Here is a 27,723-nt window from a genome sequence, read left to right on the forward strand (position 1 = left end):
GAAGATTTGAACTGGCCCTTTTGAAAAGTAGAACAACATATGACCAAGAAGCACAGGAAGATAAGTTCAACTTTATCTGTCATTAGGAAAAAGCAACTTGAAACCACAATGCAATATCACTACACCTTCACCAGAAAGGCCAAACTGAGAAGACTTGAGATTCTCAATACCAAGTGTTGACAACTGGCATTCTCATATACCACAAGTGGGACATAAATTGGTACAACTATGGAAAATTGTTTGGCACTATCTACTCAAGCTGAACATGCACATATTTCTTGAACCAGCCATCTCGCTTCAAAGCACATTCCCAAAACAATTGCATACATAGTCTCACTAAAATCAGTGCACAAACAAGTACGGCAGCATTATTTATAATTGCCCTAAACTAGTCATTACCCAAATGACCACACCACAACCTCTTGCAATGAAATAAATCTTATTAACAAAAAGTTGAGTAAATAATGCAAGATGCAAAAGAGCACATCCTATTATTCAACTTATACAGAGCTCAAATGCAGGTAAACTTCGTCATGGATGATGTTCTGCTATCTGGACAAAATCATATGAGGGCTGGGGGAGAAACAACTAAAGGGAAACATTATAAGAGTTTCTGGGGGGGCTGAGAATATTCCATCTCTGATTGCATGAACATGTTCTAGTTGTGAAAGTCTAACAAGCTTTATATTTATGATCTGTGTATTAATCTGAAGATGTATTATGTTTCAATAAAAGTTTACTAAAGCACATGCTAGGAAAAAGCATACATGAACTGCTATAAAGTTAATCTCATACCAACATCATTCACCTAGTTACCAAGCAGAAAAAGCTAATTTACCTTACAGAGACAGTTTTCAATGGAGTTAACTATAACACAGATGAAGTTTTCATTGCTTATTTAGGACATTTAAGAAAACTGTGAATAGGCACAGTTTTATCTTTCCTCCTCAACAAGGCAGCCACTGAAAAGACTTAATTTCTGCATCATTTTGTTTTTACATTGTAGGTTTTTTGCTTAAGGAAATACTGATAATGTGACAAAGAAAAATCATGTCATCTCACCCTGACATATTTCTGAGAAGATGAAATTCATACTTTGAAGAAAGCATTCTAAAGGGCAGAGGTTGGCAGGAAGGCTTCTCATAGGACATGACCCTTGATTTCAGAGTAATTTTCTCTTCTAAATTATTCAACCTTCATATTAACAACCACTGCCATAATTATATTTCCAAAAATTACCTTTGGTAGAGATAACAGACACTTTCAGTTTAAATTAAATCAGAAATATTTAGCACACACTGCATTTCATCAATTTCCCTATATACATATATTCATGAAAATTTCTCAAATGTCCTTTAGGGAGGTTAAATTCTTATTTAGTGAATAAATACACAGAAATATATCATTGTTAAAATATAATTAAGACAAAATTACCATACACAGAGGTAAATTCCAAAGAAAATTAGAGATGGAGAAAAATAAATTCAATGTAGGAATTTCTAAAAATGTTTATATGTGTGTGTGTATATATACACATATGTATTCACACATACATATACATATGTATACACACACACATATCTACACACACAAATACAAACTCTCACAAACAGCCATTTTATTTCACTGAGGTTTGATAAAACTACTACTTTGAAAAGAGCTAAAACAAAGACACAACAAACACAACATGTTTCCTGGAATACAGATCTTCTGAGCTGTACATGTGAGAAATTCTAGGAGGAAATATTCATCTTTAAATACCAAGCCAAAAATAAATAAACAAAATTCTTTACAGATAGTAAAATGTTAGAATTTACTGGGAAAGAAGATCGAGTTCTACTGCTGATATAATTTAAAGATAAGAAGTTCTTGCAGTAAAGGAATCTAGAGTCACTTAGAAATTTCAAATGGTATTTCATTCACACATTCCTTTGTCCTTCAACAAATGTTTACTATGTACCAAGCACTGTTCTCTGTGAACAAAACGAAAATCTCTGCCCTAATGGAACTTACATCCTAGAAGAAGAAACAACACTAAAGATAAAGAAAATATTAAAAATGGCAGAGCAATAAATGGCTTTTTTTTGTAAGCAGAAAAGAGAAGGTACGGTGTTGTTAATGGAAATGTTTGTATTTAATACGGCCGAGAAAGATCTCACTGAAAAACTAACATCCAGGTACAATGAACCAAAATATTTCTAAAATAAAAACTACTTCAAGCAGAGGGCAGGGGGTTACAAAGGCTCTAAGGTGGGAATAGAGCAAGACAAAGACACTGACCGCAGGAGGCGGCGCAGCGGGGTGTGCAGTGCAGTGGGGCTGGGGGTGGGTCACAGCGATCAGACTGAACTCGGTCACAGGGTTAACATTTGTTCTTTTCTCTCTACTTCCCTCAGGATGAAGTATAAACATGTAGTGTGGCACTCACAGTCCTCCGGTCTGGCTCACTGGAGCTCCCTCTCTCTCCACCCCCTTGTGTTGCACTTTCTGCTAAAGCCACTGTGGCTACTAGGTTCCCTCTTCCCTCAGTATGTCTGAACATCCCGTTCCTTCTATATGCAGTGCCTCCTTCTCCTCACAGTTTTTCCCTTCTCTTTTTTGGTTGTTTGAGCTAATTTTACACATTGACTCTTCCAGAAAGCCTTCCTATGTTCTATTAACCCTTAGCTAAACTGGAGGCTTTCTCACATATTTCCACAGACTATAACACTACATCCATCATAGCCTTTGTTACAGAAAAGTTGCAAAAATCATATCGGCAAGAAACCAAGCAGCACTCAGAGAGTTAGAGAACTCAGGTTAATTACGCCAGCAGTCCCAGAGGCTAGAGCTCTGAAGGTCTGGGTCTGGAACTCAATTGTAACATTCCTTATATAGAACTTATTTGGCAGGGGCTGATTGGTTAATTTGTCCTCAGATGGTTACAAAGTGCGGGCGGGGGGGGGGGGGATAAAGGCAGTTATATTTGTTGCTTAGAACAAACAAAGGGAAGATGAGTCTTTAGTTAATTTCGAGTATAGCCTATGCAGCAAGCATATCTACAGAAGCAGAACAAAGAGCCGATTAGCCTTTCGAGTGAAAATTTCTTTTCATTTTTACTATAGTTATGAAACCGAGGGTCCTTATGATTAAATTTACTTTTAAAGCCCAGCTCTAAAAATCATCTCTCTATATACATATCTCAGATTATCCCCCAGATAATCAACAACAGGAGACAGTAGCCTAGACCTGACTAATGGTCATGTGGTCCAGACTTCTGGCAGGCCAAAGATAATATCTTGACCTAAGTTATGTTTCTGTTCCTAAGGTGGAATGACCCCCTGGCTACTTTCCCATTAGACTAGACAGAAGGATGCCAGGAAGGATCTGAGATGTCCTCAAGACCTGAAGAAATAATTCATTACCCTTACCTCTTATTTTACCTCTGACCAATCAGCTCCTAACACGACCCTGAACACCTAACCCACAGTGCCTTATAATTTTGCCCTATATGACCTGTAACCTACATGCCACTGGGGAGTTGGGTCTTTTGAGCATTAATTTCCCATTCTCCTGGATGGCGCCATCCATCAATGAAATAGCCAATATTTCTCCACTACAATTCTCAGTATTTAATGTTTGGCTCTCCTATTGCTAGATGGGCAAACTCTTTCTGTTCTGTAACAGTTACATGTCTTTTTTAGCTCCTTAAAAACAGGGAATGGGCCCTTCTACACTCCTTCTACCTGTATCTCTTTGCTCCTAACAGGGTTTGGCATACAAAATAAATATTTGGTGAATGAATGACAGATCTCAAATCAGGCTCAAATGTCTCCAAAAACCTTAAAGCGTTGTTTAAATGATTAGATCTATATCAAAGATGACAATTTTGGAAAAGCTGTACTTTCGAATCATCCTATAAAATCTTTAGATCCTTCATGTCACTGAAACAATTTAGCCTAAAATTTGTCGCTTCACTAATTAAATAAGAAATGCTAACTAACTTAAGTTTTACCTAGCCAGAAACTCCCAGTAGAAAGGAGACCAGGGAGATTAAAGCAAGTAAAGTACAAAGGCATTTCTTTTTGTTTGTTCGCAATGGCATTACGCATTAAATCTTTCTCTCTGTTTCTTTTCCACCTAATAAAATAAAGGCCACAGGGAACCAGAAACTGGTAATCAAAGTGGGGCACAATGACTCCTTCTTTCCTAACAGTTCTTCCTTTAGTGCTTTAGAGAAGAAAAGCCTGAGGAATCTGATGCCATAAGCAGGTGAGAGAAACAGACGTTTTAAGTACTTTGATGGCAGTCTAAACTGACACCAGTGAACCAGTACAAACCTCATCAGGGTCTAAAAGTCTAGACTGAAGAAAATCAAGATGAGTTAGCAAAGAAAAAACTTCTAAGCAAAACGTGGGTGTGTATCATAAATATTTATGTAACTGATCAAAAAGAAAACAAAGTGAGAAGAACCACCACTATTACTTAACTCTTCTGATTTTAGGTTTCTCTAAAGCTTTTTCTTCAACTCTGATGTTTGGTTATGGATTGCATTTAATAGGTTGATATAGATAACATTTTTATATTATGTAAATAAGCTTCCGAATCTGTATACCAATTAAAATTTACCAGTTTCTTAGACCTTGATATTAATAAAATGAGGGTATAACAATATGCCTAAATAATAAGAACAAGTTTTTAATCAAAAACTAAATCTCATCTAAAAGCTGAAAATGCAAACCTAACATAAAACATGGAACATAAAATGTTATTAAAAAAATAAAACGGGGCCTCATATGAATAACAAAGTCATTTGATAACCGAGTGCCTATCCTGCTCAGCCCCAATGTGAGCTCTGTCTCTGTATAATTCATTAAAATACACAATTCCCACTTACAGACCATTATAAAGTACCCCAAAATATATTTGTGGCATTGTTTTGTTTTGCTCTGTCTTGGGCTGTCCAGCATCTGAACTCCCTTCTTATGAGATTGCAATTCCCCTAGTATGAGTCCTACAGAGAAGTTATGCCCCAATTCCTACTACGAAATCCAGAGAAGACTAGGAATTTTCTGCCTACTACCTGGTACTTTAGGCATGTAACCTAAATTTAGGCAATTAGATGTTCATTCTCTGTCAGCCTAGAAGGAGATTGAGTCAAGGTGGCAAGTCTGCTTACTAAACAATTCATGGGTTCTCCTTAACTCTTCATCACTACCCATTCTTCCTTGGGGTATGCCTTTTTTTCTGAGCCTGGTTCTCAGTCTTCTCTTTTCATAAATTCCTCTTCTGTTTAAGTCAGCTGAAACTGGGATTTGTCACCCAGCCAGAGCAAATCTGGCCTAAATTTTCTCTCCTGATTGTTTGCAAACACTCAGGATTGGTGGGTTAACTGTTTTTGTCTCAGCTGCCTGAATTATCTTAGAAAGCTAAACAGGAACATTGCTATGCAAAAGGATAGAATTTCAGAGAACCGTCCAATAAACTTTACAAAAACTAAATAGAAACAAACTTTCTAAAAACCAAATAGAAACCTTAAATAGGTTTTAAAATAAGCAAAAGAAGAAAATGCAATTCAAAAAGCCTTAATTTAAAAGCAAATAATTCCAAACCCTAGTATGACAGACTCTGCTCAAGCGGTAGTTCTCAACTTGTGGTGACTTTGCCACCCAAGGAACATTTAGCAATATTTGAAGACATTTTTGGTTATCACAGCTGGGGGAGGGGTGCTGGGTAGAGAACAGGAAGACTTCCAAACATCCTGCAACATACATTCCAGCATTCCAAAACAAAGAAGTCTCTAGCTTACATCAAAGTTGAGGAACCCTGCCCTACACAATTACTCCCCTTTAAATCAGATATAAATAAATGCCCCTGCAAAGCTCGACTAACTCTCCCACAGTCCACAATACTGAAATACTTTTATAATTGTTTCTGAAATCTCATTTCTACCCTAATGTTCAAAGCAAATCTCGTAATTCATCTGTCGATATCATAATTCACCTAAGAACCACACACGTGGGAAATAACTAAAAAAGAGCAAATAAGGGAAAGGAACAGCTTGGGCAGGATGGTCAGAAAGAGTGACAGACAGGACACCCAGAGTGAAAAAAATAGTTGTGTTCATGGCAAAGAACACTGGGAAATAAAGCTTGGAGGGACACTGTGATCAGAATCCCAAGCGTCTCAAACATCACAGGAGTCCAGATTTTACTCTCTGAATAACAGTAATTTGTTAAGGAAGAACATTTTAAATGGGATAAAGAAATATGTTGTTCCTAAGAAAGAAAACTCTAGTGTCAGTTTCGGTGATGATCTGATAGGAGCAGACCTGGTAATAGGGAAGTTAGAAGACAGCTTCAATAGTACAAGAGCTAAATATAGAATGGCTAGATGAAGGTGAAGGCAATGTTGATGGAAAACAAAAGCCAGAAAGGATTTAAACAAGCACAGAGATTTGCTAAACTCTCCTTCTAACATGAGTATTTTCTAGTACTGTAAAATATAATTTAAGGGATAAAAACACTTTAAATGAGTGAACACATCACTTTTCCAATGTGCATCAAAAGAAAAATACCATAATTTCAACAAATCAAGAGAACTAAAGGTTATACAATGACAGAGTATATTATTTAATTTCTGTATGATTTCTGAATAACATATATAGAAAATATGTGATATTACCTGCTCCAGGACTTCTTTATAGGTAATAGTTGCTTTAGTATTTGTAACAGGACTGTCATAGATGATAGCAATCTTATCTCCCTTACCATTTTCAATATGACGATCAATGGCATTATAACAAATGTTAAGCATTCCTTCCACAAACCTGAAAAACAATTGGAAAGTAAAAGTGAATGACTCTTTTCAAAAGCTACTGTTGCTTGCCTAGGTTTGTATATTTCTAGTTTGGCAGACCTGCCCTTAAAATAGTGCTTCCTTGTGTATGTTATGCCAAGTAATGATAGCTACAAACTAGGTATGTAAGGTGGTACAGAAGAGACATTTTTATTTCAATAAATACATATTTATTTTGATGTGCACTAAAAAATACCTTACACTTCAAGGTGACAACTTTGTGGGTTTCATTGCTTTGAATGAAACTATAGAGTACAAAGCAATGAAATAATCTACTTTACATAAATGAAACGAATTATATATAAGTGCAGCAAAGATGCATTAGGCATTTTTTTGCTCACTTTATATATAGTCTCTAAACTACCTCTACACTCCTATGGTTTCAACCTCTATCTTTAGCTTTGGCCTTGATCTCCTTTCTGAGTTCCATACCTTCATAGTCAGTAGCCTGCTGGACACCTCTACTTGGAAAAAATAATATGTCCAAAACTATAATCATTTTCAGTATGCCTTCTACCCACAGCCCATACTGTCAGCGTAAAAAAAACAGGAACCAGTTCAAAAGGCAAACATGTTTATTTGGGATCCAAGATTTGCATTTTCACGGTAAACAGAGTTAGGCAGACATCCAAGTAGTGTCTGGATTACATGAGAGGGAATCAGCATTTTCACGATAAAAAGAAGGAAGATGAGGTAAGTTATTTTTAAGAAGAGTTCATTGGAACTGACAATCGAAGCTAGATTTGTACTTCATTGATTGCTCAGGCAGTGTTCACTAGTAAAAGTTCACTCTTATTAGTCTTGTCAAAAAGAAATTCTCATTCTTGTTATGCTCTTGGAATGTTGGTGGGTTAGCCCAGTTCAAAGACTCAGAAAGAAAACAGGATATGCAAAGCACTTCCTTTATAATGGCTTCCCCGGCTCTATTTTAAAATGGCTCCACGTATGTCAATTTTCACATTTCTCCTTTTTGATCAAGATTTTTTTTGAGAAAGCATTTGAGTGGACTTTCTCAATTTTCTCATGTGTTCACATTGTGATCCCCATTCCAGAAAGGCTCATTCCTGGAATGTCGTGTAGCATGTAGGAGGAAAAATGGTTTTCTTGGAAGCCTTTAGGCCACATTTGAGCAGCAAGAGTGCCAAAACAAAGGAAGGCTTATTGCTCAATCCTATGAAATAAAAGTTAGCGAAATTCGGCATAGGTATTCAAATCATTTTTAATTTTGTCTTTTCATTGTTCAACTAAAGTCCTACATGTATTAGAAAACAATTTGAAACATTGTGCTCCCATTATTCTTGTAGAATTCTTATAGCATTGTGAAAAACAATAGATGTAGAGTTTAATAATTATTCCTAAAACCACAAACATGACACTACTTTAAAATTGCAGAATATTTCTAAACCATGAGGCTGTCCCTCAGGGTAACCAACTAAATGGGTCAAAAGATCAATAACTTTCTAGAGGCACTTATAATCAGTGACCTTGTTTTCCGATTTTGTGCAATTATGTTGCAATCAATCCTGAAGCATTTATTTAAGTACACAGATGTATTAGTGATGGCAGACATCACCTTGTTCTGCTAGAATATAGTCAAAAGAAATTCAGTTATCCAAAACAATTTGAGCAACTGAATTTGAAATTTTCTTGAGCAGCTATGACTTCGGTGATAGATTCAGCAATATCCCATAAAGTTTTAGATAAATTTCTGACCATATGTTCATTTGCACCAACACCTTACTAAGGAAATAAAATTCTCAAAAAAAAAAAATTTTTATTCATTCATTGTCAGAGACATCACTTGGCAATTATTGCCTTCATCTGTGATGTTAATTTAAGGGAGATGACCGAGGTTGAGTGACTGACTGCATAACAAAATAGGGATAACCAATAATCTGACTCTGCAATAACTTCTAAGTAGATATGGGTTTAAGCAATCTTCCCACAGATTTTTCTGCCAAGTGCAAATGAAAATAAATCCTAATGTGGCACAGGTTATGGTTTATGATAATGAGTTTGACTGAACCAAGGAACTGAAGGTAGTAGGCACAATGAAAGTATTGTAGAACCAGCCAGACATTATAGACCTGGTGAAATGAGTTCCCTGGTCAGTATGAAGTTCAAGAGGGATTCCCCGAGTAAGGATAATTTTCTGTAATAGAATTTTAGCCACAGAAGGTGCAGTAAAAGAAAATAGATTCTTATTGAACTTACCCAAATAACATTATTATGAAAATAAAAATGCAAATTGACAGTTTCTAAATTCCAGAGGGATCCGGTATAGAGAAAAAGTAGTTGTTTCACCTCATCCATAAAGATACACTTTACCAAATTGCTGTAAGTCATAGGTGGCTTAAGAGAAAAAGTTTCCTTAAATTCAATTCAGTGGGATGATCTGAAAGTTATCAGAGATTTGTATTCTAGAGTATTTGTCAGAGTCCTTTCCATGAATTTCTCTGAAGATAAAGCATCAAAGTAAAAAAGTAACTGTCTGTAAATGACAAAACTTAAAAATGCCCATTTTTAATGATCAGATGAGCAGTCATCACAGTGAAATTGACAAGAAAATTTAGCTCCTTTAATATTGAGAAGACTAGTTTACTTAAGTAATTAAAGACTTGATGGTAGAGATACCGTGGCACACAGAAATCATTCTGATAATATGCAGTATCTTTGTTTTTAAGGTAGATTACTTAACAGGTAAAGAAACTTTCAATCTGTTATCAAAAGCAGATCAAAAGTCCAAAAAAAATTATCCTTTCAACAAAATGAGAAAACCAATACTAATTTTGTACAGTATACTTTTGATATTTACACTCATTTTTTAATTAAATTTACTGGGGTATCTTTGGTTAATAAAATTATATAAGTTTCAAGTGTACAATTTGATAATATGTCATATATATACTGCGTTGTGTGTTCATCACCTAAAGTTGAATTTTCTTCCATCACCCTATACTTGACCCCTTTTACCCATACCTACCTCCCCCCTCCCCCATGTTTATCTGGTAACCACTATACTGTTGTCTGTGTCTATGAGTTTTTGATTGTTGATCTCGTTCATTCGTCGCTTTCAGTTTTATATCCCATATACAAATGAAATCATATTGTCACCAGAGGACAAATGAGTCCTGTGCTGCACACTCAGCCAATAGAGCAACATAGGAGTTGAGATAAATACAATAAGCATTTGTTAGAGAAGTCCTGGAAGCACAGGCAAGCTCTCGCTCATAGGCACGGCTACCCCAAAATCTCCAGAGCACAGATTATAGAGGAAAAATCAGTCATCACGGAAACTAAGAAAGTTGGGGACATGGGTGCCACTGATTGGATGACTAAAGGAGGATGAGGTAATTGATCATTATGTCCATTTCTTAAATCAGCCACGGTGCCATTCCATCTAGTCCTGTGACCTAGTGAGGCTGCTGTTCTGCCTCCATTGGCCTGGGGCTGTAAAAGTCCAACAGAAATCTACTGTCCTCATAATTATAGTCCTGAGGCTCAGTTAATCTTATGTCCTAAGGCTTAATAATTAAGGGAGCAGACATAGAGAGGATAAGGGGGAAGGCAAGTGAGTCACAAAGCCATTACCTGGGCTAAAGCAGCTTGAATCAGAGGCAAACAAAATCATATTAAATAAATGAAGTCTGTGTGTATTTACAAACTATAAGGTAAGAAGAGGTGAGGCCGTGGACACTGTGAGGCTTCTAATACGGGGGTCCTCTTTCAATATGGTTCTCAATTTTTTTCTGACTTATTTCACTTAGCATGATAATCTCAAGATTCATGTTGTCACGAATGGCAGTATTTCATCTTTTGTTATGGCTGAGTAATATCCATTGTATATATGTACCATACCTTCTTTAACCAATCATCTATCGAAAAAGGGCATTTTGGTTGTTTCCACGTCTTAGCCACCGGGAATAACGTGGCAATGAACATAGGGGTGCATAAATCTTTTCAGATAAATGTTTTCAAACTTTGGGGGTAAATACTCAGAAGAGGGATTGCTAGGACATATGGTAATTCTAATTTTAATTTTTTCAGGAACCTCCATACTGTTTTCCACGGCGGCTGTACCAATTTGCATTCCCACCAGCAGTGTATGAGGGTTCCTTTTCCTCTACAACGTCTCCAAAATTTATTACTTGTCCTGTTGATGATAGCCATTCTGAAAGGCCTGAGATGGTATCTTGTTGTGGTTTTCATTTGCATTTTCCTGATAGCTAGTGAAGTTGAGCATCTTTTCATTTCTGTTGGCTGTCTGTATGTTTTCTTAGGACATTGTCTGTTCAGGTTCTCTGCCCATTTTTTAATTGGATTATTTGTTTTTCTTGTTAAGCTGTATGAGTTCTTTGTATATTTCGGATATTAGCCCCTTATCAAGAACGTTATTTGCAAATACCTTCTCCCATTCAGATGGTTGCGTCTTTGTTTTGTTGATGGCTTCTTTTGCTGTGCAGAAATTTTTTAGTTTGATATAGACCCATTTTTTTTTTACTTCTGCTTTTACTTCCCTTGCCTTTGAGGTCAAATTCTGTGGACTGGCAGACACTAATATTTTTATAATTCTATCTTCTCATAGAAAATTTCTCAGCATGGCATATAACAACATGTTAACTAAGAGACCCAAATAGCTGTAAAAGAAATCAAAAGTGGATAAATAAATCTATGTTCGGTCATTAATGTTTCAGTATTTTATCTTATTTAGAAATAATCTAGACATTCAGTGACTTTCTATCATTTAATTTAATCTTACTTTGTTTCAAACTGCCTTTCACAATAGTATCATTATTTTCAATGATCCTAGAATAATGTTTCTTGTAGAAAAATATTTGTCACATTCTTTTTCATTACATTTGCAGGCTAGATTCCTACAATCAAACAACACATACACGCACACGCAAATAAAATAATCAAATTGCTTTCTGGAAATATTGTATCAATTTATACTACCATCAGCATTACCTGAAAGCTGATTTCATCATATACACTCCTCTAAACACAGATTATTCTCAATCTTCTACAATTTGAAAAGTAAAAAATAGTTTTAATTTTGATTTCTTTGATTATTATTAAGTACAATGTCTTATCAAGTTTTAAAAGCTCTACAAACACGGTGATCTTAAGCCTGACATTGTAATAAATTATTTTCTAAATTTTTTCACGAATTTTAATTCATGGTGTTCAAGACAAAATATTTTAATTTTTTATGTAGTCAAATAAATCTATCCTTTTCCTTTGCAACTTTTCCTCTAAGATGATTCATTCTACTCTGTTTCATTTTCATATTGATCTCTTAAATGTGCCAATAATTTATTCACATATGTATTAAGCATGTATGCAAGATGTTACACATATTACATATTACACATATGTATTAAATGATGTGTGTACATATATTGTGATGTGGCAGTATAATTATATTTATTTATCAGTAGTTAATTTTTCAAGCATCATTTTTTGACTAAACCTTACTGTCCTCATTCAGTTGTAACGTTCCATTCTTCCCATATGTATTAGCATTATATAGTTATATCTGCCTATATGTAAGTAGATAGAGCTATGCAGATATGTAGATATCAGAGTGTTTGTCAAGGCTATAAAATTTCTAGATATAACTACTGGAATGTTCTGTCAGTAGTCTTGTGAATAACTCTTTCTTTAAACTCAGTTAGCTTTTAGCTCTATTGAGGAAAGAAAGAAAATAACTTAACATTCTTTATCCTACCTCACCCCTCCCCCAAATTCCTTCTGCAGAAAATTGCAAGCAATCTAAATGTACACTATAGGCCACCTGAATAACAGAAAAAAAAATGAAATGAAATTGATAACAATAGTGGAATCACTAGAAATGGAGCTACCGTCAGTGAGAACAGTAGCAAACTTTTGGAATATATAAAGCAGATAGAAGAATAACTGCTAAATCCAGAATTCATAAGAAACATGGTAGATCCAAGTGTACTAATATGGAAAGATTTCCATGATGTTGTATATACTATCAAGTCAAAATAAAAAAAAAAAAGAAAATAGATGTAGAAATATTTATACAACCATGTCACAAAATACATTCATGAGGAACCTATAAACCCTAAGGATGTAATAAAAAAAGACTCAACAACAACAACAAAAAGCTCTCTAAATAAAACTCCAAAATAACTATAAGATCAGAGGCAGGTAGGAATAAAGTATGGGCTGTGGGTGTTTGGAAGTATAATTAAGCTCCCATATACATACCCACACATATAGCCACATACACATTAGACAAATGTTTAACAGTCTAACTTTTTGAAATAGGAAGAGCGTCTGTATGGATATTCGTCTAGGAGATTTTAGACCGCTAGAACAGAAGCAAGCTCTATATACTTTCTGAGAGACCTGGAAACCGTACATTGCCACCTGGAAATTCCCTCTTTTTCCTCAAACAATCATAGGAAGAAGGACTCTAGTAATCAAAATCTGCATTCATTAGTAGTGAACAGTGATTATTACTTGGATTCTGAAATCATTTCCACTCAGCTACCTGCATCTTCACACTCAGATAAATACCTGTGGGTTTATAGATATATCTATGAGGCTGGTGTGTGGTGAGGGCGTATTTTCAACATAAACAATAGAAATAAAGATATTTTTGCAACTTCAGTAATATTTAAGTGTACCTAAAAATCAGTAAGAAAAAAAGTTTAAATACGATGTAAGGCAAAGAATCTCAGCACGCTATCTATAAAGGATAAAAACAGTAATGGCCAAAAAAACAAAAAGCAAAATATATCACACTCAGCCTTACTAACAATCTGAAAAATGAACATTAAAACAGTAATGAGATGCCATTTTGCCCCATTGGGTTGATATAAAGATGTAATACACAAGGTTGGTGAGAGTTAAGAGAAACTGGCATTTTTATGTAATGCTGATGGCCAGATAAATTAGTTCAGTAATTTAGGGAATAAATATCTACAAAATGTACTTTTAACTTAGACAAAGTAAGTTGATTGTGTGTTTATCTTTGTGTTGTATAAAAGAACAAGAAGTCTAGAAAAATCTACAAGAAAATATTAATAGTGGTAAACTCTGGATAAGAGAAAAATTGAGGCCCTGCATAGGGAAGAGATAGTCATATTTTTATCTAATAAATACTCCTGTGTTATTTAATTTTTACGAACATGTATTTATGTATTGAATGGGTGATTTAAATATATTGAAATAAAAATATAAATTAAAACAGTCAAGATTGCTTGGCTCTTGGTCTGACTGAATCATCAATTTTATAATCAGTATAACTACCATTAATGAAAAAATTCTAATAAAAACATCTTTTCAATTTGCATCTTGTAATAGAAGCATTTCTTATGATATCTAAATTCAGTTATAAGAAACTAAAAATTGAGCCATAAAATTTTCCTTCTTTTTATTTATTTTTCTCACCAAAATCAATCTCAAGTAGCCGGGCAATAATAATAAATGGCTACATAGAACCTTCAAAATCACATAGAGAGATCTATTATAAATCTGTCATCGTCCTTTCTGCTGTCCTCTATGATTTTGTTTGCCCTCATTGCAGACACTTGTAAGATTGCACTTTCATACCCACTTAAAATGAGGCATAGCCTTGAAGTTTACGAAGCAATGGAAGAAGTCTTCAAGACCCAATGCATGTTTACCACATCTCCTTCTCTCTGCCACAAGAACAAGTGACATTCCAAATGGTAACTGCACCGTCAGTCTGTATCCTCGAGTGAAGATAGATGGCATGGAACAAATTTCCCAGGTAACCCAAGATAAACTGATATGAGGGACTCACACCTGGGCTATTTTAAACCAGAGAGATTTGAGGGTTGTTTATTCCTGCACCATCATCTAGTTAGTCTACCCTGGCTGATTTTTAGAAAGTCTCAAGATCCATCAACTTCAGCAAATTTAAACAAACTTTAATATTGTCCCATTTCAGAATTTAAGAAGCAAAGGGATACATTCCAGGGCAAATGAAATGAAAAGAATCTCAGCTAAAGTAATTAGATACAGTCACTATAGTAATGTTAGATGTCCTTAAAAAGGAGGCAGAGATACCCTCACCAGTGTCTGAGCTCACAGAGACACCCCTTCGGGTCTTCAGAAAGACCTCAATGAAGAAGAAAGTTCTTGACATTCCTTCTAGACCTTTTATATATAACTTTTGATTTTCCCTTGCCTTTTCCTCACTAACCCCTGATGGCTTACATCTCACACATAAACTCAGTCTTTGGAGGGAATCTTGCTTGAATTTGATTTCTTCTCTTCTTCGCCTTAGCCTACCTTGAATCGTCTCTGTCTTCCCTAATATCTGACTTTGACCTATCCTGTATTTCACTTTGGTCTTATTCATCAAAGAAGTTAAATAGGAGTGTGTACTTGGCCCACACACTGAGCTAAATCAATCAATGTGGGTAGATGTCTGAAAAATTTTTAATAGGTTAGGAGCCTGACACGTTCCCCGGTGTCAAAAGAAGCTAGGAGCAAATGTTCACATGATTCTTTTATTTCTATCAATTCCCAACATCACCAACTTTCCTTTTTTTGAAAGCTTAAATATTTAAGCACGTATTTATTAAATCAATTTTTAAACATTATAGAAGGAAATAAAATTTTGACACTCAATTACTTGTTTCAGAGGGGAAAATTGATGGCATTTAGTTGGTGAATTTGATTATACAGCTCTGGAAATGTGAATTGGTAAAGTCTAAAATGTTCCTCGCAATTCCACCACTTTTATTCTAAGAATAAAATATAATGTACTTTAAACAATATGAACCATGTAACTCTTTCACAAACTGTTGCGTTTCAATTTGCATGAAATAATTGTTGAAACCTTCCTCCAGCACAACCATATTTAGTAATCATAATGTTGCAACCCTCTCTACATTCTCCGTGACTGACCTCTGTATTCTGTGCATATTCATTATTAAATAAATGGAAAGTTCAACTTACAATTTACCTTTTGATATGAACTTTCTTCCTTCGATCATATTACAATTACCTTCATTGATGACCTACTATGTGAGTCTTCATTTCAACACAATTTCAGAAAAAAACAAACAAACAAATATCAAGCACTTTTTCAAAAGTCAAATAAACAAAGGCCAACATATTAGAAATAATCCAAAAATGATGGATACATTTGGTTATCTACATACTAAAATATTAAATTTATGTACTAAAATGGTGATAAAAATACAACTTTTATAGTATGTAATTTATTATTTTATAAGAAGACTTCAGCAGATTACAATCCCCTATCTACTGATAGATCAACTATCAATAATGATTTCTTCTTTAAAAATTATTCTATTTAAGAAATTTAATAATAATTTGTTGTTGATTAGACTTGAAACTGTGAAAGAAGTAAAATATAACTGGGAACATGTTCTCCACTCTCAAAAGGCAGAATGATTTGCAATAACTATAATAAGAAGGGAAATGTGGCAAATTTTCTGACAGAAGTGTAAACTAAGTATGATGAAACACAGAGCAAAAAAAAGATTAATTCAAAGTAAAGAAATATGATAAGAAGCCAGTGGATGTTGAAAGAAATGTAGTATAGTGTAAAGGCCTGAACTTAAAGGTCAAAAGACCAGAGTTCAAACCTCAGCTATGTCACTTACTAGCCGCATAACTACAGGAAAATTAGCCTGTCTAGGCCTTTCTTCCCTCATCTAAAAAACCAAACACATAAAATAAAAACCAACAATCAGCACTTTGTACAAGACAGTATTATAAGCATTTAACACAAATAAGTTCATTTAATTATCCTAACAACTCTGTGTGTACGCTAGCATCATCCTTATTTTACAGATGAGGAAACTGAGGTACGGAAAGTTTCAGTGGTCTACCCAAGGTGCACACTAGTGTGTGACAAGCTGGGACTGGATGTCAGGCAGTCAGGCTCCAAGTCTCAACTACTATTCTGTGTTGATGAGTTAATATGAGAGAACTCTATACCCTCCATGAGCACAATTTTATACACATTTCATTGATTCCTTCCAATAACCCTTTCAGGCAATTGCTATTATTACATACATATCCAAATGAGGAAACTGGCTTAGACAAGTTATAAAAAAGCGCAGTTATGTGGCAATGGTGTGATGCGCTGGAGCAGGACACAAGGAGGGAGTGACTGTTTAGAGATGTTTGGCAATAATGAAGTGTTGTGATGCAGATGGAAAGGAGGAAAGGATTTGGGAAATATAAAGGCTGAAAAAGTAAAATTTTAGAGGAAAACAAGAAGAAAATGAAAAAAGTATACATCAAAGAAACCAGGACTATAGAGGAGTCAGAAAACTATAGACACGTGACAAATCAGTCCCCTCACCTGTTTGTGCAAAAAATGTTTTACTGAAATACGAGTCACACTCAGTTATTTATCTATTCTCTGTGGCTGTTTTTGCTTTACAACAATAGAATTGAATGGTTGCAACAGAACTTATCCAAATTACAAAGCTAAAATATTTACCATTTGGCCTCTTAGAGAAAAACTTAGCCAATCCTTGCTCTAGAGAAGCCCTGTCCAATAAAATTGTTTATGATGATGAAAATGTTCTCTATCACCACACTGCTCAACAGGGTATCCACTAGTCATAGGCAGCTGACTATATTTAAATTTAAATTAATTGAAAGTACATAGAATTGAAAATTTAGTTCCTCAATCACACTAGCCACCTTTCAAGTGTTCGATAGCCTCATGTCGCTAATATAACGGTGGAACTAAATTTTAAATTTTATTTCTTACTACATTAAACTTAAATTTAAATAACCACATGGGTTTGGCTATCGGCTACCATATTGGACAGCGCAGTTGTAAGGAATTTCGAGGAGACAGAGGTGGCCCTCAGAGTCAAATACTGAAGAGAGATCAAATAAGGAAAGAGCTTCAAATCAATCATCTGAATTAAGAAACAAGTAGGTATTGATGATCTTTGGGAGAGCTATTTGGATAGAGTGATAAGGACTGAGGACACCTTGTAGTGGATACAGGAGTATGAGAAAGAGAAGGACAACATGGCCAAGTGCAGACAACATGGCCGAGAAGTTAGAATATAAAGAGGAGAAAGAAGTTTTGGCTTCTTTTTAGCTTGTGCAAATCTTTCAACTGGTTTTATTAAAACAGAAGGATAAAAAATTAAGATAGCTAAGGGGAGAGGGGTTGCAAATTAATGCAAATATTGTTTCTTTTTTCAATAGCAATGACAAGTGGTACAAGTACAAACACAGGGCAAAGTTCAGGTTCTTGTTTAGAAGTTCAAGTGCACTAGTGCTGCTGATGTAAGAGATTTGTGTTTGGGGTGGGAACATAACATGAGCTAAGGGAAAAAAGACCAGTGCAAGTGTTATCGTAAAAGTGTTGAACGCCTTGTTAAGGGGAGGCCATTAAAGGATTTTGAGCAGGGGAACGCCATGCTCTGAAATGGACTAACGGACAGACTTGAGAGGCAAACAAGGAAATGGAATCAGTTAGGATATACTGACTAGCCTAGGACATTATGGTAAGTAAGAAAAACATGGTGGTAGGGGGGACACTATTATAGAAACAACCCAAAAGGTACTAGAAGTAGAAGGAAGAGCATATCAAAGGAAAGTGAGGCTTTTATTATCTCTGGGTGTCAAGGTTATGTCCTCCTTAAAGGATATTTGGAATAAGAAAAAAAATCAATAAAATCAGTTTTGAATTATGTGAGGAAATGGACATTTTGTTAATCACCAATGAGGCAGGTTCTGAGTTTGATCATTTACGTACATCAAATCATTGAATCCACATGCTATCCCTTGAGAAAGACAGTGTTATTCTCATTTTACATATGAGAAATGAGGTTGAGAGAAGTCGAACAACTTCCTAGAATTATAACACTAACATGTGGTAGAATGGAACCTAGTGCTTTCTGACTCCAAGGAAATTATGATGAATTTCCAATTTTAAGTGTCTATGTGTTTGAGTAATTCTTATATCTTCACTAGATGCTGTTTCCTGTGGGTAGAGACCACGTGCTAACTCATTAATGGCACGTGGCAAATGCTCAATAATTATTTTTAAATAAATGCCTGCAAGTGTGAATGAATGTGAAGTAAAGTAGTACTCTTCTGACACATTAACCCAAATAAGAAAAAGTCTCATGAGGTAAACACTCAGCAAAAACAATGACTAGCTCAAAAGACTACGCTGACCACAAACAGAGGAGGTTTTAAGCATTTTTAAGAGGGCATCATATTGCTTTATTCACACAGTGACATCCCATCTAAATTACAGATACCTGGCCTTGGGCAGTATCAACTGACTGTTCCAGGAAACCTTCCAAATGGATAATAGCTTACTTGGGGCAGCATAATAACCTTATGGTAATTTAACCGCTAGGGATATTGTTTTTGAAAAAGTACTTGGAAAGCACATCTCTTTACAGGACAATTATTTTAACAGAGAAACCTAACACAAAGAGAGAGACATTCCTTACCTCTACTGATCCTTTACACTGAGAACACAGCCGCATTCCCCCAGGTCTGGCCACAGACCGCCCCACTGCCACATGAAAGTACAGCCCAGGCAGATGCACCTCTGCCAGATCATTTCAGCTTAAAACCGAGTGAACTGCCAATGGTGACACATGCAGCCAACAAGAAAAGGAATAGAAAGAAAGGCTTTCAAGAAATCAATACCTGTTGTCTGAACTGGATCCACTGTCAATGAAAAGGCGTAAATGAATCATCTTAAAGATCCTCCGGTTGTGAGTCATGCCTGACAGTTTAATTCAAAGCAGAAAGTGAGGTCACCATTTGATATTGTTTTTTTTGATGTTTATTCTAGGGGAAATGCAGGAAAAAACAGAGCAAAAGGAAATAGGACTTGGTTTAATATTTAAAAAAGGAAAAGATAAAATTATAATTAATTAAATGAATATTAAAGGTCAATGTAATAGATGAGAAACATTTAAATTTCAAAGCATAAATTTATTAAAATTTAAATGTAACCCTAAATAAATATAAACTTTAAAGGATATTTGCAAAAACAGTGAACTATAGTCAGCCATTTTCAAGAGAGCACTTAAGACACTGAGGAGCAGAGATTCTCAATCTATCAACTCAGAAATAAGGCATGATGAGCTCATAAGGAACCAAACTCCAAACCAGAGCAGGTTCTTTAGAACACAAGACCTACAGGCCAGAATGCCCACAGAGGCCCCAGGCAGGTAGGCCCAGGAACTTCAAAAGTAACCAAAGAACCAGGAGGGGGCAGAAGAGGAGGCACACTCTCCAAAGTCAGCCAGTTGCATGGAAGAGAAGATGACTGAAAGCATTTAAACCTGATGATGATGATAATAATGAAGTGATGAAGAAAGAACAAAAAGGAAAGAGGAGAGGGGAAAAAATAAAAAAGAGTAGCCTTAGATCTGTGCAGAGGGGGAGAAAGCCTATTTGTGGACATGGTGTTTTCTCACTCTGGTTAGGGAGAAATGAGAAGAAGGAAGGGAAGAAATAGGTAATATTGAAACCAATGTACTCAAAACCTGTGGATCGTAAGATTGCACTTTTTTTTTCTATTTTCGTATTACATTTTTGTCCTAGCTATCCATATCTTTTGTTTAAAGGCTATAACTCATGCAGAATGACACACTGCAATGTTATGATGAAATTCTCCTCTACCGCTGAGGCTCCCAGAAGGCAGACACCACATTCATTAACTCATTCTGCACAACACTTAGTTCATGTCCATAGAGAGATTTTTAACACAAGCTCTTATTAAAGACAAGAAATACAATCAATCATTTTAGAACGTCTAAAAACTTTTTCTACCCATTGAGCCTTTTAAATCCTTCTGAAATTATTTCTATAAAGACTACATAATTGGAGGAGATACACAACTTTGTTTATTGCTTAAAACAAAAAGATCTGAAGCAATGTGACACAATGTTAAGATTTTACAGAGCCCAGTGTTCAGTGTTCACCAAATAATTACCTTTATCTATTCTCTAAATATTTCATGAGGAAAAAGGCTGTGGGACCTTATTCACAATATTTATTTACCTTTTTGGAGAAAAAAATCTGACAGTGTACATATATATCAGATAATATATAAATTCACTTTGACCCAGAAATCTAAGAATTTATCAGCAGAAGGAAGGAGAGAAACAGAGAGAGAGGAAGAAACAGACAGAGACAGAGAGAACTCTTTGGAATGCTGTGTCCAAAGGTGCAAGTATATCTGCCTGTTTATAAAGCAAATAAAGAGAAGCCACCTAAACATCAACATGAAGGAATTCTGAAATAATTGTACATTCACCCAATATGTTAAAATATTCTTCATACATTAAAAAATCATGGAATAGAAGAAGTGGGGAATGGAAAAAAACACAACTTATTTTAAGTGGAAAAATTAGATATCAGATAGTATGGATAGTATAATTTCATTTTTCTGTAAAAGCAAAAATAGAGACCTAGAGTCAAACAGACTAACAGACATATATATATGCACAAAAAAATGAGTGCATGCAAAACTGGTACATCTGAATAAGGTTTGTAGTCTTGTGAATTGTAATGCCAATGTCAATTTTGGTTTTGATAATGTACTATAGTTATGTGAGATGTTAATTACCCTTGGGGTAAGCTGAACGATGGATACAAACAACCTCATTGTACTATTTTTGCAACCTTTTGTGAGTCTATAACTATTCCAAAATAAAAATTTAAAAAGAAAAAATATGTAAAAGACTGTGGGAAATATACCAAATATACCAAGATATATTGAGAATGTGCTTAGATATTAAACTATGCTGATTTTCCACCTGTATTGGCTTTCTTTAGTTTATCTAATTAAAATTTAAAGTAATACGGCTTCTTTGTAGGAAAAACCATGAAACTAAATTATTCAATCAGAATAAAGAAATGTCAATGAAAAGTAATTCAAACTTAGGTCTCAAACCTAGGTCTTGTGATTACAAAATCTCTACTCTTTTTATTAAACCACACTGTTTCTCATCAAACTCCCCACCTTCACCTCTCACCAAACCACCTTACACACAGACATAAACATAGACATATCTACAAAGATAAATCTAACTTAACTAAGTAGTTATCATTGAGCATAACTTAAATGTTAAACAAAGTAAAAAAAAATTTTATTATGCTTTTTTTTCTAGCCTTATCCTCAAAATATCTAAGAACAATGTCACAAACTACATTGCTTTGTGCCAGTTCCCCCACTATCTACATACACACATATTCATAGATAAACCATTTTCCATTAACGTTCAATAATTTGAAACTTGAATACAGTACAGCTTGCTCAATTATACAAGAATTAATTATCTAGCTAATGATAAGCAAGCCCATTGGTTCCCGTTATTCTTTTTTGTTGTAGTTGTTACTTGTTTCTTCCTCACCTTCCTGTGTGTCGGCAGCTCTCGCAGAAAATGATACCCTCCACAAAGGAATAAAATTTAAATTGGTTGATTCTTTTATCTATTAAAGAATTTATTAGTTAGAAAATGGCTACTGTTCACCAAAATGTGAGACTGTGTGCTCTAGTCTTTCACACCTCAACAGTCAAAGGCAATTCTGTGTAGAGGTGATTGTAGAATAAAACTTTTTTTATTACCGAGATATTCAGAAAACAATAACTAAGTAGTTCATACTACTCGTGATTACTCTTTTTTTATTAAACAAGAAAATGAAAGCTATTTTATTACAAGTAAAAATTCTTTCTTTCCTTTGATGCATGGCATTGTTCTTCAGAGTTATGCACTATCCAAACTCTCATTCAGCATCTGGATTAGGGTCTGGCTCATAGAAAACATTCGATAAATAACTGAAGAATGAACAAGAGGAAGAAGGAAAGAATGAATAAAGGAACAAATAAGTTCATGAATGAACAGGTTCTAGAGCCAAAAAAACTTCACTTTTGTAAATATAACAGCCTAGCAAAAACATATGTGTGTGTATAATTATAAATATGTATATGCACCTGGCTTGTTTTTAAGTCTGTAACAATGGTATTATGAGAATAAAATAGGATTAATTAGAGAGGAAATATGACAGTGAGAAACTGATACCCTCTCTAAAGTCTTACAGATCCAGTTTGTCATCCCAGACCTGCCGTCTGCATGACAAGTGAATGTGGACAAGTTATTTAACATTCCCTAAACTCTTCTTTTAGAACATATGTTCTTGAAAAGTTGAAGAAATATAGCAAGATGTATTATTGTAGTTATTATTACCATAATAATGTATTTTGTATCCTGTAACACTAACACACAACCACAAACACACAGTAAAATCATCTTTTAGGATTTAAGGGATTTTGATTTAAGAGTGTTATGATGTCCATAAAATAGTCTTTGAAATTAATAGATATTTAGTAAGAAAAAGAAAATCTTTCTAATTAAAGTCATTTTTTACTAATTACAAATTTTTTAATTAATCCTTTTATAAATTAAAATAAGAGAAAATTTCATCAAATTAGATCTACTAAGCCCATAATTACAAATCATATTTCAAATAGCTCTAGAAATATTCAGGTAAATAATGAGATGTTTATAGTAGAAATATGTAGGAAATCTTGGGCATTCAGAAGCCAACATTTTAACATGATAATAAAATCAGCTTTATGTTTTTCTAAAATTCAAGTGTTTAACAGATAAAAATCAGATTTTATTCCAAATAACATAAATATTAAGGTTTTTATCATCATTTGCAATAAAACCATAAATGTGTCCCAAAGGAAATATTTTTTATGTTATCTAATTACCATCGCTTTTTTCTTCTTTTTTATTGAGGTATAATTTTTACATTCGGCTATACAACATGATTTAATATTTGTACACACTATGAGATGATCACCACAATAAGTCTAGTTACAACCCATCATCATAGAGTTACAACTTTTTTTCTTGTGATGAGAACTTTTAAGATTTATCACTTAGCAACTTTCAAATATGCACTACAGTATTAGCACCATGTTGTACATTAAATTTCCATGACTTACTTATTTTATAAATGGAAGTTTGGACCTTTTGATCTCCTTCACCCAATTCTCCCCACAATACACACACACACACACACACACACACACACACACACACACACACCATCCCTCTTCTGCTCTGGTAATCACCAATCGGTTCTCTGTATCTATGAATTTGGTTTCATATTTTGTTTGTTTTATTTATTTAGATTCCACAGATAAGTGAAAATCATATGGTATTTGTCTTTCTTTTATCACTTTTAACAGGCAATTTTTATTTGGTTAATAAAATTTGATATATTTGGTTAATACATTTACAAAAAGAAAATGACGATTCTGGAATATAATATTGATCCAACTATTAAATCTAAAGCTCAAAATCTGATATGTGCCAGAGAGACTTTTCCAGTCCATGCTCTCATGGGTACTTGGTCTGTACTACATAAGTAATGTAATTTTTCCCCTTGCAGTATGCATGTCTTTGATTTGATGACTAGAAACCCATGCTGCTTGTAAAACATTCTCTACTACAACTTAAAAACAAATGAGCTAAAGAGGACCAAGGGGGCCAACTGCCTCGTAATGAAATTTAGACCCATGAAGACAAGAGGATTTCAAAGTCTTTGATGCCTTGATAGATAGAAGATTCATGGCTCATTTGGGTTCTGATGAAAGGATAGTTCATGTAATACCTCCTGCAATTTGTGTTAGAACCCAAATTAAGGAGATGGATTAAGACATTTATTCTGCATGTGGTGAAGTTTTACAATCAGTTCAACTGACATACATACGGTTATGAGATAACAAAGGTGACTGAACTCTGCCCTTCTACTACCTAGTCATGATTTCTTAAATTACTGGTAAGAGAAAATTATTAGTAGACTGTGAGGTTATGTAGTGGATATACATTGACAAAATGAAGGTGAGTATTGAGCAGTCTTTGCCAAAGTAGCTTAAAGGTTAAATATGAGTCAAGGTGACATCCTTTTTGAAAAGAACCATCTTTCAAGAAGACGCATGCGAATTGACTCAGGGAAAAAAGTGAAGATTTACATTCCTCTAAAATGAGAGGAGAATAGACGACACATAGAAACATAGACAACAAATGAGGAGAAGGGAAGTTACATCTCTAATTAAAATGTTTAGAATTCTAAAATTGTTCTCATTCTTCTGTACCCTCTAGGTCCAGACATCTAAACAGCTAGATAACGACCTGACAGAAGTTAAAAAAGTGTAATTACAACTCATTATAGAAATTAAGCTCTATAATGTGACTCAACTGGATTGAAAAATTAAGTCCACTGCTATTTGACAAGTTGCTTAATCTCTCTATGCTTAAGTTTACACAGTTATAAAATGCATTATAATAATACTTATCTCATCAGGTGTTGAAAGAATTTAAAGAAACATACATATATATTCTTAGCATAAGGCCTAACCCAGAGCAAGTACTCAATGATTAGTAACTGCTGTTGTCATTGCCATGGCTTCTGTTGTTGTTATCATTATTGAGAGACAGTGCATCAGCTTTAAAAACAAGAATAGCTCAGTCATGAGCTAGAGAATAAATACATGTGAGTTTCCTTTACAGTCTATTACAGACTCTGAAAATATCCCTAGCCTTATTGTGGCTGATCCTCTAAATACTAGAAGGATACACTGAATATGTTCAGATCATATGTTCCCCAAAGTTTGGCAACATCTATGGAGTAACACAGGTAAGTGAGAGAGTTCACACTCATTGCTCTTATATTGGATTTCAAAAAATGAGATATTCATATTTGAACTAAGAAAACTGTATGCAATATGATTCCTAAGAAACTCATCTCTGCACTTAACATGTGCCATTTATCAAGGTCTATCCACCTGTACTAGGATCAAGATGAAAAGCAATGAAAGAAAAACAGGAAAAAATACTACACGCAAATGCTTTAAATAGTAAATAAAATCAACAACTTCCATAATTACAAAGATACATCAAGTCCTAGTATTTTCTGTTACTGAGATGTTAAAGGACAGGAAATTTTTCAAGTATTTATAATTAGAAAAATTAATTAGACTATTTATCACCATGTTCTAATAACAATAATATTAAAAGCATAGTACAAACAATGAATAATGTGCTCATTATAGATTTTCCTTAAGAAAATCAACACAGCATTTCTATAAGAGAAGATTCATATTGCTTTCTACTTTCCAAAAGATATTTCTAAAGTAGGTAACAATTAATATGAAGCCTCCCTCCCTGGGACTGTTATATATATTTTACATATTTTGTGTATAAAATATAGTTTATTTTTTTTCAAAGAGCATCAATCTATTGTTCTATTATCTAATATGGATGTTTTCCAAATGTTTCTGTGATATAGATACTCATTTTTAAAATAACTTTTAGTAGTTTCAGTGAACAAGGGGTAAAACATGAAAAACTAAAATTAACTGAGACTAGTATTAGAGAACAATATAATATAGTATTTATTTAGCTACGATATAGATACGAAATTCAGATGGCCTGTGTTTGAATCCTAGATCCACTTACAAGTTTTATAAGTTTATGTAAGTTTCTTAAACTCTCTATATCTCCATTTTAACATCCATTAAATAAGAATAAAAATTGACCCTACCTCAGAGGATTATTATAAATATTAAATATGTTAAAGTACTTAGCATTGTACCTGTCTCATAGCATGGATGCAAATAAAGCTTAGCTGTTTTTACCCTATGCTGGACACTACTTATGTGCATTAGCAAACTTAATCATTTCAACAATTCTATAAAGTTACTATGGTTTTCTTTTCAACTAATAAGGATGGGCAAGATGCACTATAGTAACCTCAAACTTTCAGTAACTCGTAAACATAAATGTGTATTTCTCACTTATGCAACTTCACTGTGGGTTTAAGTGGACTCCCCAAAGCATTATAATCTATGCATCTTTGCTCAGCAATCCAGACTACTAAGATCCTACATGTGCTTCTACAATGGCTGTGACAGACCAAAGAGCACTAACAATTGAAGCACTAGCAACCAAGTTTCCCCTGTAGTGACACACCTTGCTCCTCTCATTGCACTAGCCAAAGCTAATTACAGAATTATGTTTATGTGGGGAAATTCGATCCTCCTCTGTGCTCTGAAGTAGAAAACAAGATATTGCTGAACAATAATACCCATCACAATCTGCATTTTATAATTTACCCACTTTATAATTATTTGGGGCAAGGTATTGTTCAAAGATGGAAGCAAGATTTTAATCCAGAAATCAATTTGTTTTCTCTACAAACAATTATCTTTGACTTTCTTTTTTCTCCTACTCACCAAAATAGGGTATGTGACAAATTCCCATTGGTAACAGTGGCAAAGTTCATTCAGCCTTAACAAGGGAGAGTTGGGAAGAAGGCAAAGTCAGGGCATTTGTGGTTTAGAAAACCACTTAATTCTCTCTGAGAATCGATGAAAATTTATAAAAATAAGAAAAAGTTTAAAGAGAAACCAAAGTGAAATTAGTACAAAAGTAGATTTTTCTAAACTCCAATGCTTTTGCTTATGGTTATTTAGCAAATAATAATACTGATTTATATCCCTTCGGCTACTACATTTTTTATCATTCTATAACCACATACAAACTTCATTTAATTTCTTTAATACAGTTTTTTCTGATTCAAGTTGATTTTGCCCAGAAAATGACATTGTGACTTACTTGCTTTTTCCACCCTCTACTTTGTATGTCTGCTCCTTTAATCATTAAGCCTTAGGACATAAGAGTTATTGAGCCTCAGATTTATAGTCATGGAGACAATAAGTTTCTGTTACACTAAGGATAATATCTTAGCCTTAGATGTGTTTCAGCCTCAGGCCCATCGAGGGAGAGCAACTCCACCAGCCACGGGAGCAGACAGAATTTAACCACA

The 27,723-nt window shown here is 34.4% G+C and overlaps 1 protein-coding gene across 2 annotated transcripts in view; it reads right to left on the reverse strand.

Moving 5' to 3' along the window:
* The window catches only part of ACSS3 (acyl-CoA synthetase short chain family member 3), a 149,123-nt gene that overhangs the window by 113,267 nt on the left and 8,133 nt on the right, over positions 1–27,723 (reverse strand). For both annotated transcript variants that reach the window (XM_016132366.2, XM_016132365.2), the window contains exon 2: positions 6,664–6,808. In XM_016132366.2, the coding sequence (XP_015987852.1) occupies positions 6,664–6,808 (145 nt within the window). The remainder of the gene's footprint in view (positions 1–6,663; positions 6,809–27,723) is intronic.

This window comes from Rousettus aegyptiacus, unplaced genomic scaffold, assembly GCF_014176215.1.
Source record: "Rousettus aegyptiacus isolate mRouAeg1 unplaced genomic scaffold, mRouAeg1.p scaffold_m13_p_2, whole genome shotgun sequence".
In the NCBI taxonomy this organism is placed as follows: Eukaryota; Metazoa; Chordata; class Mammalia; order Chiroptera; family Pteropodidae; genus Rousettus; species Rousettus aegyptiacus.